Source organism: Heliangelus exortis, chromosome 2, assembly GCF_036169615.1.
Source record: "Heliangelus exortis chromosome 2, bHelExo1.hap1, whole genome shotgun sequence".
In the NCBI taxonomy this organism is placed as follows: domain Eukaryota; kingdom Metazoa; phylum Chordata; class Aves; order Apodiformes; family Trochilidae; genus Heliangelus; species Heliangelus exortis.
In genome coordinates this window covers 69,969,109-69,983,982 of record NC_092423.1, presented here as the reverse complement: position 1 = coordinate 69,983,982, position 14,874 = coordinate 69,969,109, and the positions used below count along the sequence as shown (strand labels likewise).

The 14,874-nt window shown below is 41.1% G+C and overlaps 1 protein-coding gene across 2 annotated transcripts in view; it reads right to left on the bottom strand.

Moving 5' to 3' along the window:
* Nucleotides 1–2,137: 2,137 nt before the first annotated feature.
* The window catches only part of PIGN (phosphatidylinositol glycan anchor biosynthesis class N), a 102,458-nt gene continuing 89,721 nt past the window's right edge, over nucleotides 2,138–14,874 (bottom strand). The window contains exons 27-29 of one of the 2 annotated variants that reach the window (XM_071736621.1): nucleotides 12,972–13,014; nucleotides 11,105–11,157; nucleotides 2,138–2,542 (exon numbers count right to left, since the gene is read on the bottom strand). In XM_071736621.1, the coding sequence (XP_071592722.1) occupies nucleotides 2,419–2,542; nucleotides 11,105–11,157; nucleotides 12,972–13,014 (220 nt within the window). In that variant the 3' untranslated portion in view covers nucleotides 2,138–2,418. The remainder of the gene's footprint in view (nucleotides 2,543–11,104; nucleotides 11,158–12,971; nucleotides 13,015–14,874) is intronic. The other variant, XM_071736617.1, reaches the window with a different exon arrangement.

Sequence of the window (14,874 nt, the reverse complement as noted above, 5' to 3'; positions counted from 1 at the left end):
CACAGTACTCACTGCAATACCCTGCAATGATTCAGTGTACCCCACAGACAGGGGCTGAGATGGGGATAACCCTCCATCCTCCAGAGACTCACTGGACCCAAGGAGAACAGACGTGGCAGATTCCCAAGCCTACACAGTCTTTGCTGTGGCAGCAACTCTCCACCAGCTCAGAGCTCCTTGTTGCCTTGGCTGTATGGTACAACTATCAGCAACAGGCACATGCCCACCTTCCAGTGTGCAAGCCTGTGGGTACAGTCTGTAACAAATGCGAAATATCTTCTGTGACTGACACGAGCTGTGCTAGCAACAGACCCAGCAAGACCACTGGACCTCCACCTAGTGGAAAAATGACCCCCTCTCCAGCGCTCAGATGCCCTCAAGAGGCACTCTGAAGCTGCATGGATGATGCATGCAGGCCCATGACACAATATTTTTCTAGCACTCAAGTAGCAGATGGAGGTTTGTGACTGCTTTCTCCCAGCCAAGCTTCCTGCCGAGGGATGAATCGTTTCCAGAGCCTTAAAACAAACGTGTGACCACGACCAAATGCCAGATGGCTGGAAAAAATATTGGAGCAGCCCTCATGACAAACATCTAGCCTTGGCTGTCAGCATCACCTACCATATGTATCAGCTCCCAGATAGGCAGGTTTGGCTGTAAGCTGGGAGTATGACACAGGGCTATTACATAGCACAATTTTTAGTGATGCCATCGTACAATAGCAGAGAAATAAGAAAGTTTTTTCTTTCACTCACCTCTTTCACCGTGCAAAGGGATCTGCTTTAAAAGTCCATTTATTGATGGTACAGATTGTAGAGAGAACCACAAGTCCTCAGGTGTCGCTGATAATGAACTGGGAGCTTAGGCCCGGCTGTGCCCAATAATTAGGGCCTGCCCCAGCCGGAAATGGGCGGGGCTGAAGGGCAAAATAAAAGGCATGCTCCCAGAAGCAGAGTAGAAAAGAAGAGATGAAGACACCTGAGGAGAGGGATGGCAAGAGAGCTCCGGAGAAGAGCTGAGTCCCCGTGAGAGAAGGCTCGCTGCTACAATAGATGGAAAAAGTTGTTTAAAAGGCAGGACACCTACCTCTGTGCAGGCCTCCTGCTGAAGAGAAGATAAAATTTTTGCTTCAGGAGATACAATTTTTGTTCAATTCTTGCAATAGATGACTTCAGGAAGTGAAGAAGCATTGAGGTATAGGCAACTACTGTGGTTTGTGCTACTGAACCAGCTGTGGGCTAGTGGTAGGGAAGCTGATGCTTGTTGCTGAAAGGGCTACAAAGCTACAAACCTCACTCAATATATTTATATTTACTGGGTCCCCAGGAGCACCCACAACAGCAGAGCCTCAAAGCACCCTGTCTCTTTGCTCTCACTTGTAATCAGCATACAACCAAGGAACCCATGTCTGGGTTTGATTCATGCTGCAGCCATTACCCAATCTGATGTTTTTAATCAGGAGCAGAACACAAGTGGAAATGAAAACAAGGAAAGAAAGAAAGAAAGAAAAGTCTCCGTGTAGCCTCACTGCACAAACCACCAACTCAAACTGCAGTTTCATACTGATCTAACTGGGCTACCACTGAAACAATCAGCCCTAAACTTCCTGTCAGCTCCATCAGGAGGTGGACAAGGGAATCTGTTTGAATGCTATTTTACAATTCTTTAATCAGATTCCTTTTGATTTGGACCAATTACCTGAGCTGGCATACTGCCCAGGCTCACCCAACCAGAGGAGGCAGCAGGAGAGCACAATCACCAGCAGCAGTTCACACCGAGGTTAGCTGAAATCTATTGTCTTACAATCAACAGCCCCACAGTATACCAGTCTTAACCTGCCTCATGAGCATATTCTCACAGGCACATTGACACAGTTTGCAGAAAGGGAAGCCAGTTTCAGAGATATTCAAATGCATACACCACATCAGCAACGTACAAATCAGTGATCTGCCCAGACTGATTTCATTTATGCTTTAGAATGAGATATGCTTATGCAAGGCATGAAACGAAGCTAGGGCTTTGCAGACTCCCAAAGAGAGTGAGCGTGTGCAAGACAAAAAGCCAGCAGACAAATTATAACGACTACAAAAAAAAAAATAAAAAAAATAAAAAAAAAATCCCAAAAGACGGTTGCTGATTTCTTTCAAAAAGACCTTTGTTGGTGTTTTTATTTTGAAGAAATATGTACACTGGGAGAGAAAAGGTGAGGCTTTTTTAGCCCAATTAATGCCAAAATGTCAATCTCTAGATGCAAATTTCAGTCGCTGGACAGCATTTAACCTGTATCAGCAGAGTGCTCTAGTTCCCAGGTAGGATTTTGGCACTCTAGTGCATTAACTTGTATTTACATTCCAGAGGTGGATGCTGGTTCCAAAGAAGCCTGAGGATGGGAACAAAGCAGGAAGATTTAGCACTTTATCACATGGAGTGGTGCTTAGTCCTTCTGAGAAGTTCAAGTTTCTTTGTAGTTAGCAGCTGGGCCAGTCCATTCATCAGCATCATAAATATGGTCAGCGACATCACCAGCACATAGTGGCTAATGCTGCAAGGAGGAGATAGATACAAGAAGTAAGAGATAAATGTAAATTTGCAAACAAAAAAAACCCCTGACAAATAACCTTCTGGATATCTTTTTTTTCAACTAGGACTAATTATTGGCCCAGTATGTCATTTTATATATGCTGCTCCTGGGACACAACTATTATAGCAGCACTATCACGTAAAATCCTAAGTCTGTGACACAATAAAATGGTGGGCACAACAGAAAACACAACTGAGCATGTACCAAGCAAATAACAGATAGGGAGTGTATTTTTCATTCAAGTGGGTATTTTAACATGTGTGATTGAAACTATTTCAAAACTTCCATTTGCTGAGAACTGATAATGCAGAATCTAGGGAGAACTTGCCATGAGGTAAATACTCCTTGGTAGTAAGACAACTCATATTTATGTCAGCTGAAGTGCAATTTTCCAGAGAAAACACTATTCCAGTGATCATCAGCTTTAAGGAAAAAAAGCCCACTACTTATTCACTCAGCATTCTAAAAATGGCAGAATCTTCAGTCATGGTAACACGTGGTTTCAAAGAGATTAAACACACGAGTTCAAGAGAGGCTAACAAACGCAATATGAAGATGCACCTTCTGAGTTGGAAAGTTCTGAAGTCACTACTGATGAAAACAATAATGAGCAGAGAGTTTATTCTCCACTTGCTCAAATTCTGGTTCCTGATGCTCACTAGTGTTACAGATGGGCTATTTAGTGTCAGGACTACAATATGACCTAGGATATTCAGCATCCTGTGTTTGATGTCAGAATCAAGCTGCTATTAATTTAAATTATTAGCTATCAAGAAAACCAGGGACAGACTTCAGGCTAGATCTGTAGGTGAAGCAGCTGTGTCCATCACACATCCAATGCAACCATTTGGTTTTCTCCTGGGACTACTGAAGACACTGACAGTTTAACATGAAAGGTTTTCATACCTCCTGATGCACCCACCCATCTCCACTATTTCAAAGCAGATGGCTCTTCAGGATGAGTAGGATAACTTCAGACTCAGTGAAGCCACAAAAAAGGATTGCAAAGAGCACTTGCAGGTTTAATGACCTGGAATTTCTGCCAGAGGACTCGTTCAGTTTAAGAGTTTAGCCACAGAAGAGCAGTAAAGCTCATAATGCCGATGCTATCAATCCTCATGACCCCAAGACTGTGACAACCCTGGCCCTAGCCTCACACAATTTAGCTCTGTGAAGCAGAGAAGCACCAGCCCTCTAACAAAGCTGAGCCACTGTGAGAGAAAAACAACTAATCCAAAAAATTCACTGACGACTGGGAGCTTTTCCACAGCCAGGATTCCAGTAACCATAGAATCATAGAATCATAGAATTGGCTGGGCTGGAAGGGACCTCAGAGATCATCAAGTCCAACCCTTGATCCACTACTGCTGCAGTTACCAGACCATGGCACTGAGTGCCACATCCACTCTCTTTTTAAATATCTCCAGGGATGGAGAATCCACTATTTCCCGGGGCAGCCCATTCCAATGTCTGATCACCCTCTCAGTAAAGAAATTCTTTCTAATGTCCAACCTAAACCTCCCCCGCCACAACTTGAGACCGTGCCCTCTTGTCTTGCTGAGAGTTGCCTGGGAAAAGAGACCAACCCCCCCCTGGCTACACCCTCCTTTCAGGGAGTTGTAGAGAGTGATGAGGTCTCCCCTGAGCCTCCTCTTCTCCAGGCTGAACAGCCCCAGTTCCCTCAGCCTCTCCTCATAGGATCTGTGCTTGAGTCCTTTCACCAGCCTGGTTGCCCTCCTTTGGACCTGCTCCAGGACCTCAATATCCTTCCTGAACTGAGGGGCCCAGAACTGGACACAGTACTCGAGGTGTGGCCTCACCAGGGCTGAGTACAGGGGCAAAGATGTGCTCTGGCCAAAGCGGATGAACATTGAAAGGGCTTTCACTCATACTACAGATTTTTTCTGTTTCTGTAGTGTGAGACTTCTGACCAATACCTTCCTCAAAAACATAGGTTTTTAAGACATCATTTACAAAACCCCACCAGCACAAACAGGCTCAGACCTCAACCAGCATAATCCATCCCAAGAGCCTGCACCTTGCATCTCTGTGAACTTCCACCTCTACATGGTGCAACTTAAAGTATTCACTACAAGAGCCATACCCCTGCTCTGTTTGTGGGGAACGTGCAAGCTGACACAGGGAGAGCATGAAGTCAGGCACAAAGCAACCTTCACCTGGTGAACATACTTTGGACTTTGTAGTTCACAGCACATTCACAATAACTAAGATAACACAACTCCTTCAAGAGGTGCCCTCGGAAGTTCTCCTGGGTGTGTTACAGGATCAGTTTCAGTTTTGCATGGGAAAGAACATCTTGTCAACTGAGTCAGACCCTCCTTACATTTATCATCACGGTGTAACATGCCCTTAGGAACTGTGCAATATCACCTGGTACAGAAGCTGGTGTTGCTCTTAAGGAAACAGCCAGCCTCGTAAACAGCTGGCGCATGCATTACACTCAACTTTTCAACACTTCAACTTTCCTTCTCACCTGGCACCAGAATTTGTAGTTTTTCATGTAAGGACCAACACCACTTTCCTTCTCGCTTTCAAAGAAAGCTTCAAAGAGAAACATCAAAATCAGAAGCCAAATGAAGACCTCACCTTTATTCCTACAGACACCCTGAGACAGCCAGCAGAGGACTGTCGACTTGCTGCCATCAGCATGGCCCTTACACGTGCACTGGAGTTCCTGTTCACCCCAAAAGGAGCTTTTCCAGATGTGGATGCTTATCAATTATTTTGGAGGGCACAGAGAAGCGCTTTCTCAAAAGGAAAAACTCCACAAACTCTGTTTAGCTACCTGTCAGTCAAGGGACTGGGTCTTCCTTTCTTTTGTAAAAAAGAGTGCTGCACACACCTCTCCCTTGCTATGCCGCAAAAGACTGAACAGTTATGCTGCTTTATTAAAATACCAGATGTTCAGAGTAAAGAACTATATACATATATTATACTATAGAGCATGTTTAAAAATAATTTCAGTCCACTTGTCACATAATCGCAAACAGTCAGCACCTCTAGGGCTACCAGCAAATGGTTCTGCAGTGTCTGCAGGCAGCTCTGCTTGCTAAATTAGTTCTCAGGCTGGGATAATGCTGTAGTTAAACAAAGCAAGACTCTTACAGGTATATACCACAACAGCAGTAATAAAATCTTGATCCCTATACAGCCCAGAACTGTCCCTGTGACTGCATCTGTAGTTACAGTGACCTGGGTAATTCTTAAGACCATCTTCCTCCATCAGAAGTCAAACCTGAGCTAATAAGAGAAAGGAGCAACATCCCAGGCTTTAGACAAGTTAGATCCATGTGGATGAAGAGACATTAAATGGGTACAAGAGAACAGCATAGTGTGGAACAGCAGGGCAATGCTTATAAAGGATGATATGGGCAGGGACAGGTAATGATGGAGGCAGCTGTTGTAGAGGATCATGGATGATCTGAAGTAAGGTGAGTGCACTATGGATGGATCAAAGTCAACAAGCAAAGCTGGTGTCAGGAAAATTTTGTATCAGGAAGGAAGACACCTGTTTCAGTAGCAAGAAACCTAAAGGAGAACATGAAGTACAACCAACTCCTGGCTTTGTTCATGTAAATGTACATTCGTGACAACTACTAATCAAAGTAGTACTAACAAGAAGAATCCAAGATCAGTAAAAAATTGGGGGTGGGTGGGGGGGGAGAAGCAGGGGGGGAAATCAATCTTGCTCTAAAACATGGCTTTCTCTCAAGACACACTTATTCCTGAGATGGCAGACTTGATTATCAGCTGGGAAGGCAGGAAGATGGAGTAAGTTAACTACAGCAATTTAAAAACTAGCAATAAAACTAGTAAAACAAAACCAACTTGTGAAAGGACTTGGAACACCACTCTCCAGAAGAGTCCAAGGACTTTTTGTCTCTACACAACATGCTACTTTGAACTGTGGGATTATTCCAAAGCACATGCTAAGATCCCAGATTTAGATTCTGAATTTTAAGTCTACTTCATTTACAGCCAGGATCCCACTCCCTCTCTCCTCTATTGAACACAAAACAAAGCACATCACTCCTAGCTCTTGTTTTAGAAATTGCTGGTAAACATGATTTTCCTCCTAGTTACATGACTTTTGGTTTAACATCCAGACCTAGAAGCCCCAGCAGCACAAACCTGAAGCCCATTCTGTTATCCTAAAACCTGAAAAACAGTCTCCTGTGCTTTATCTATGTCCCCTGAACTTTGAAACTGCAGAAGAGCTAAGATTGTATCTCTTTATCTTCCAGTAAATGTTATAAAAAGAGGGAGCAGCACAATATGTGTTTGCAAAAAAATATATTTTACTGTCATATAAAAAAGCTTTGGGGTTTATCTTAACTATCTGAATATACAGCTATTTACAAATTGCATATACTTTATAGTTATACAGTAGGCTTTAAAGGCTATATCTTTGTCTATAGAGATCTACAGATAGATAAACATACCTTTTAAGCCATAGAGAAATTGTTTTAATGACAAAGAAGCTGAAAAGCTAGCTATTCTATTTTTCTGTTATTAAAAAAAAATAAATGTCAGAACAAACTTCTCATGATCTCTCTTTATCAGAAATACTAGGAAAACAACACTATTATCTAATGTAATGTAATGATGAAATTGTATGATGCAATGAAATGTACTGATGTATTCTTCTAGGGCATATGATGCAATTTATGGTGACCTCAAGATATACAGGTAGAGAGAGTAAGGCTAGCAGACCTCAGAAGCTCATGTAAGCCACTGCATTCACTACAAGATTATCCTATTATTATAGCAAAACAATGAAAAGCACTCTGAAAAACAAGTTCACATTGATTTTTGGCATGCCCTCTAAGTAAAGGGGCTTTAAAACTTTCTAGGAAGCTATAAATATTTATGGTAATCAATAATTTACTGAGAGGAGGGAATCAATGGTGCATTGATGATTTGCTGAATGTGGTAACACAGGACTGTGTTGGATCTTTTGTTACTCAGCATTTCATTAATGATCTGGAAGAATGGGAAAAGCAGAAATCTCTTCACATTCACAGACAATACTGAAGTGGCATACTGAATTCACCAAGGAGAAGAAAGACATGACATTATTACAGCAGATATGAGGCATGGTAACATGACATGTGATGTGGTTAAAGCACGGTAGGAAGAGACATAAAACTACATCCTAAGCTGCATAAAAAGAAGCATGGCCAGTAGGTCAAGGGAGGTGACTCTTGCCCTCTACTCAGCTCATGTGAGCTCCCACCTGGAGCACTGTGTCCAGTTTTGGAGCCCCTGACCTAAAAGCAGATGGGACCTGTTGGAAGGAGCCCAGAGGAGGGCCAAAAAGATGATCAGAGGGCTGGAGCACCTCTCCTATGAAGACAGGCTGAGAGAGTTGGGGTTGTTCAGCTTGGAGAAGGCTCCCGGGAGACCTTATAGCAGCCTTTCTGAACCTGAAGGGAGCCTGCAGGAAAGATGAGGAGGGACTTTTGCACAGGCGTGTAAGTGATAGAATCACAGAATCGGCTGGGTTGGAAGGGACCTCAGAGATCATCAAGTCCAACCCTTGATCCACTACCGCTGCAGTTCCCAGCCCATGGCACTGAGTGCCACATCCAGTCTCTTTTTAAACATCTCCAGGGACGGAGAATCCACTACTTCCCGGGGCAGCCCATTCCAATGCTTGATCACCCTCTCCGTAAAGAAATTCTTTCTAATGTCCAACCTAAACATTCCCTGGCACAACTTAAGACCGTGCCCTCTTGTCTTGCTGAGAGTTGCCTGGGAAAAGAGACCAAACCCCCCCTGGCTACAAGAGGGAGTGTTTTTAAGCTGATAGAGGGTACATTTAGATTACATACTAGGAAGAAATTGTTTTCTGTGAGGGTGGTGAGACACTGACACAGGCTGCCCAGGGAATGCTGTGGATGTCCCCTCCCTGGAAGTGCTCAAGGCCAGGTAGGATGGGGCTTGGAACAACCCAGTTGAAGGTGTCCCTGCCACCCATGACAGAAGGGTTGAAACTCAACAATCTGTAGGTCCCTTCCAACCCAAACCATTATATGATTCTCTGAAAAGGCAGGAGTCAGAGGTGAAATTAAAAGAAAAAAGAAGGAAATATGTCAGCTAACAAACCCTACATCCAGACAGTGAGAGATCCACTAGGAAATAAAACAACACCATAAATAAAAGCAGTGAAGGTGGTCTTTTTATCACAAAGGATTTAAAACCAGCTCTCACACATGAAAATTTTGAGGACTTGTATTTGAAAACCCAAGTATTGCCTAATGATGGTTTCCTCCTGAACTTGAACATTCTTAGTAAAACTCAGGACATACAGAGTTTTGAAGAGTGATAATAAGAAAATTGATAAAAAATTATCACCACACAAAAAAAGAAAGAAAAAAAAAAGACATATACTTAAGCAGCTTTGCAAATATATTACAAATACCACTGCACTCTGACTGACTCTAGAGAAATGGATCTTCAATGGGCAATTAAATTGCTGCTTTTCCATGTGTGATTTCAATGAAGTGGTAACTAGTAATATAAAACAAATCTGATATTTGCACACACACACACACATACACACACTTCCTATCAATGCTACAAAAAAAAGTTTAAAAAAAATTAGGAAAACAAACCCAACAAAACCAAAAAAAACCCAACCAACCAAAAAACTCTACCAAACCAAACCAAACAAAAAAATACTAATTTCCTTAACTAATTCAGCTTTCTCAGGAAAATTTTGGCAAAGCCTAAAATGTCAACTGAAATGGGATATTTTCAGACCTTGCTGTCAACACAACAACAGACAACACTGCAATGGGAATGCCACAGAGCTGTTACTGCAGTTGAGGAGAGGAAAAAGCCACATTAATATCTCTCTCCCACTGGATTCTAGAGTTGTCCAGAACCCCATGAAGCTTATCTTCCCTTTCAGTAACTAACAACAACAACAAAAAAATCTTCTCTGTAGCCCACTTAATTTTGCCAAGCTTGTACAAGGTAAAAGAAGGACCACTTCACTTCTCTGCCTATGATTTCACCTCTTTTCTTATGCAACCTAGCATTTTTATCTTATGTGCAAACACACACATACATACAAGACATAAAGAGACTATAATAAAATGATGTAGGTGGCAAAGTGAAGTAATGACAAATTTAAGGCTGCCTGAGCATTATGCATTAGCATGTTAAATATTAATCACAAATTATTCTTTTGAAAGGATATTTTCAGTGCTTCCCTCAGTGCTCAAAACACACACATGTAATGGCAGAATTACAGATGTGCATAATGAGCTCCCCTAAACTCTTTGGGAAAAGGCAAATTTCCAGTTGAAATGGATCCAACAATCTGTGCTGTAAATGTCTGTGGTATGAAGACTGCATATCAGAGATGAAGTTTTTAGGTACTTTTAAGAATTTATATTTCTGTTTGCTAGTTCCCAATTAAAGTTTCCTGCCCAGCACAACAGAGCTTTTCTGAGTTCTTTAATATCCTTATTAATCTGCATAGGAATTTCAACCAAAGAATGAGGCCAGCTGATTTACCATAAACTGGCCACAGCAAGGAAGTGTGATGCTAAAGCACTGTTTGATCTAACTATTTTTCTCATCCCATTAGGAACCTTCAAAAGGTAGCTACAAGCAGGAATTTGAACAGGGAGAATAGATGTGTGCAGATGTGTAGACACATGCATGAGCTGGAGGGAATGTTTGGGCTCAGTAAAGCACAGAGTAATTGTAGATGAAACAGAATATTAACAATAGGTCACCATTCAACCTCTGTTTAAATAATAGTGTTAACTGATCAGATTGGCTGGATCATTAACAACACATTTCCTACTAAGCTTATTACAGCATATTATCTATTTTCTCAACAGAGGGAAGGTAAATCTGAAATGTGTATTCCTTGCATGTGTTGTTTCTGAGCTATTCACAAATAAGAGTTCTGCAAACCTACCTAATGATGTATGCTCTGGAGCAGCAAATTCTTGTATCTTAGATGTGATTTCTATGTTCAAATGATCCAGATTTACTCTTCCTAAACTAGGAGGAGGATAAATACATGGATCTTGGTAGCCACCAATGTACCTGTACAAGGTTCATTAACTCACAGAGGACTGTATATGGAAGCTTAACTAGATTCAAGACAATTAATGATCTTGAGAAATTGTTATTTTAACAACGATTACAACTAATTAAAGTACACAACAATAATTATTTTATGTGTGTAATTATTGATCTTTAGAAATCATACAAATCCTACTAAGTGTATTTCTTGCCATGCTAGATTCATTACTTATACACCTGTTGCTCTGGAACAGCTATTCCACATTTTAGCTTTGGATACACATACACATGCATATATGTGTGCACTTATGTTGTAAGTAGGAAGAACATTGTGGAGCATTTGACTAAGGAAAGTAATTGAAAAAAATTACAAGAGTTCTGAGTAGATAGATATTAATACTAATTTATGGGCCTTTTAAAAATGCAATGGAGGTTAAAAATATAATACTGTACCTCGTTCCAATATCCAGCCAGCTTCCATAATCTTTCACCAGGAAGAAAAAATGCTAGGAAATAAAATAACTTTGATTACTACACATCAAAATTGCATAATTTTAAATGCAGAATTAAAACCCAAGTTTTCAGGCTGCTTACTCTAAGTTTGCAATTCTTCAAGTAGAACAAGGGCAAAACCTTTCCATGAATGCTCATTTGGACCAAATGAAAGACCAGTGTATGAGCCATAAACAGATTTAACATGGTATCAAACACAAACAGCTAAAGATGAACTAAGTTATGTCAAGCTGGGCTTGTATGAAACAGATTATCAGCATGTAATTTTTTAAGTAAGGAAACCCAAGCCACGTTATTACTTGAGGTAATGGGATCCCAAATAACACCCAGTACTAAAGAGAAGGCTGCATATTGCCTTCAGGGAATTCTACAAATTTCTTGGGACAACTCTGGAAGTTCCCCACTTGTAAACTGGGAATAATGGTGGAAGAAGACAGCAGTTGTCTACTAATGAATCTCTCAAATTCTAGCTGGTGGCTACATTGATTGGAGACCACAAACCAGTTCTGTTTTGGTTTTGTTATGTGTTTTGTTTTTTTTTTTTTAATTTTTTGTGGTTTGTTTTTATTTCTTTGGGATTTTTTGTTGGTTTTTTGTTTTTATTTTGTTTGTTTGTTGGGTTTTTTATTGCCCATTTTCTCAGTCCTTGAAACTCACACAGCTCCTGCATTTCAAGCTGTTTTGGTGGTGGTATTTTTTGGTTTTATACACCAAGTACGTACTTGCTAACTCTTAAAATGGTTAAACCAAAATAGGAGGGTATGTGAGATATAAAACTTGGATACATTGGGTCTTGTTGAACACTAGTACATGCCTGCACTCTTCTTTTGGTTGAGTTACACTAATTTTATTAATTCAAATGCTATACGTGCAGTTTACTGGTATTTTAATCCTTTTCCTGTGGTAATTATAAAAAAAAAAATCAGATAAATCACACAGATTTATTTGGAACTACACAAAACTGTACCTTCCCCTTTTGTCCTTGTACAGACAAATTAGTCATGATTTGGTTTTTTACCCTCTGTTTTTCCTGCGAGGTGAGATTCACAGATCACACTGTACAAGGAAGTCACATCAGGAATGCTTACTCCAAAGGGACAAAAGTAACCCAGTGTGTGCAAAGTGAGAACACCAGCTCTGCCTGCTGCTTTGGAAAGGTTTCTGTTTACCTTGTGATATCCAGGGACACTACTTGCTAGGTTGAAGACAGCTTGTGGCCAAAATGAAAACATATTTTTAATCTCTAAAATTTATACTGGGATATTGTTCAACTTTCAGTTGTTTTAGTTATCTTGGTTTTGACTACTACACAAGATTTCTGAAGAGAGAATTTCCTAGTGGGTTATTACAAAGGCATAGAGTGTCTTTCTGGATGCTGCTGATCTCCTGGAATCTGACAAATCTAACATTTCTTCTTTCCCTCTCTTTTTGAAGAGAAGATGGTGGAGTGAGTAATAGGTTCCTGAAAAATTAACTAAACCCTGCACACAGCTAAACCCAATATTTTTATTTAAATTCTTCCTAAGAATTTGATTGGAAAACACATGAAAAACTTAGAATGATAACTTAATACTTTTTTGTCTCTTATTATGAGAATATTGCTTCTTCAGAAGCATTAATTACATGAAATTCAAAGAGTGGTGACTGGAGGAGATTTATCTCTAAATTAAGCTAGGATTTCAATCCAATTCACTGCCCTAGTTACAAAAACTTTGAAGTCTGAAACAAATTCAGATGTCTCAAGGCAGAGTTAGAAGAGCCCTCTGCTTCTTGATCTCTTCTGAGAGAATGTGCAACAGCAACTTACCAAAGCCATAATGTCTGAAATCACAAGAACAATGAGAAAAAGGCTGCAAAGAGAAAAAAAAAAAAAAAGAACCAGACCATCAACCTTTATTCATGGCTACAGATGTCACAAAGTTTAATATCTTCGTGCGGGTTTTAATAAAATATGACTTCTCACACTGGCCTTTCAACCAGTCAGATATGTTGAAACATATTAGAGAACAGTTAAAATATATGGCTAGAACATCCAGCATTGCTAATCCCACCCATCTTGACAAAGATCTTTCATGCTAACAGTTTCAGTTTTATAACAGAGAAATATAACATGAGTCATTTCCTGAAGAACAAGAGCATCCTTCAAACAGCCGACCCCTGGTGAAGGGAACTCATGTGCTGGTTAGACCAAAAAAAGGTGATTTTGATATTTCATGATGGACTCAGGAGTAAGCAAAGCTCTTTGGCACAGGCAGACAGACACACGAGCCCACCAGTCCTATCCTGACAACCACCCTGGCAGGTAGGGGGTTACTCAAGGAGGTGCTTGCCCCTCTTCCAGATCTCTGGGTGCCTGTAGGCTACTCTGGGAATGCCCTGTGTTTTGGTGGCATGCTCCCAAACCCATGGGCCTCTCTGTCAGGTGGTAGATTACTTCTGGAAAAGTAGGCTGCAGCCAGTAAAAAGAACAAGAAGGGAGTATGCAGAGCTATTTTTTCCCCCATTAACCTAATCTTCTTTTCATTGAACTATGTAAATCCTAATTACATTAAATCAGTTACTACAACTGGTTAAAACTAGTTTGTAAGTTAATGACACTAAAGCAATGCTGCAAACAGCCAACCCATTAACAGAGAAATCTCTAAGTAGAACACAGTTAATTTATCAGTACTGCTACCATAAATTCATGAAGCCGTTTTGGGAAATCCTGCAGCATTCCACAAGAATGTATTGGGGGGATACCCATACCAATGCCTCCTGATGAAGAAGCTTCTGATACTGCCCATGTCAGCTGTGCTTCATTTGTAAATACAGCTGCAACAAACTGACTCAGTAGATACACTAAAAGGCTTCTATCCACTCATCTATAGCTCAGATAGAATGTTTGAATCTTGTAGTGCATAGGAGGCTCTCAACTAGAGGACCATTTTCACAGGCAAGCCTTAAAAACATATTCTGACAGAACATTTCCCCCAAACAGGAAAAAAAAAAAAAAAAGTCTTTAATCTGTAAATGGGAAGTTTAGGAGCAATTTGTCCCAATCACAAAAATCTATTTTTGTGTCCTTCTGAACTGCAGCAGGAAGCCTTTCACAACAGAATGACAACACTCATTTCAGAGCCTGTTTATACATTACAAAGCCAAGCTTGTCCCCTGTGATGGCTTAGTTTATCTAGCAGGGGCAGCAAGAGCAATGAAGAGTGCAGCACAGACTTTGGGATGCACTGGCAATCAGAGCACCACCTCTCCAGGGAGCCTGGGCTCATCCTGCAGCTCCTGCCTTGCTCCTCCTTGCTCCCCTTGAGCATGGTGAAATGAAGCTGGCACAAACACCACCCCGAGTTACAACCACAGCCTCATAAAGCAGCAAAGACATACTCATATCCCCTGGATAAGAAGCTGGTGCCATTTCCCCTCTCACACAGTCAGATGCACATTCCATAAAAGCTTGCAATATCACTGGTGCTGCCCAGGCAAGAGTTCACACATAGGGAAGTGCTGACCTTTGTGATATCTAAACCCTAGCAACACAACCCATTAGGTCTTCTGAGCAACCCTGATTCCTCACTGCAGCCCTGCTTCTGTGTAAGCTTTAGTGAGGAGGATGACTGCCCTTCCTTCAGGTCCACAGGCAGGCCAAGACAGCTAAGGGAGAGAAGGTAAAAGGGATGGTGATCCTTGTGCTTCCTCTCCAACAAGAAGTCAGATTT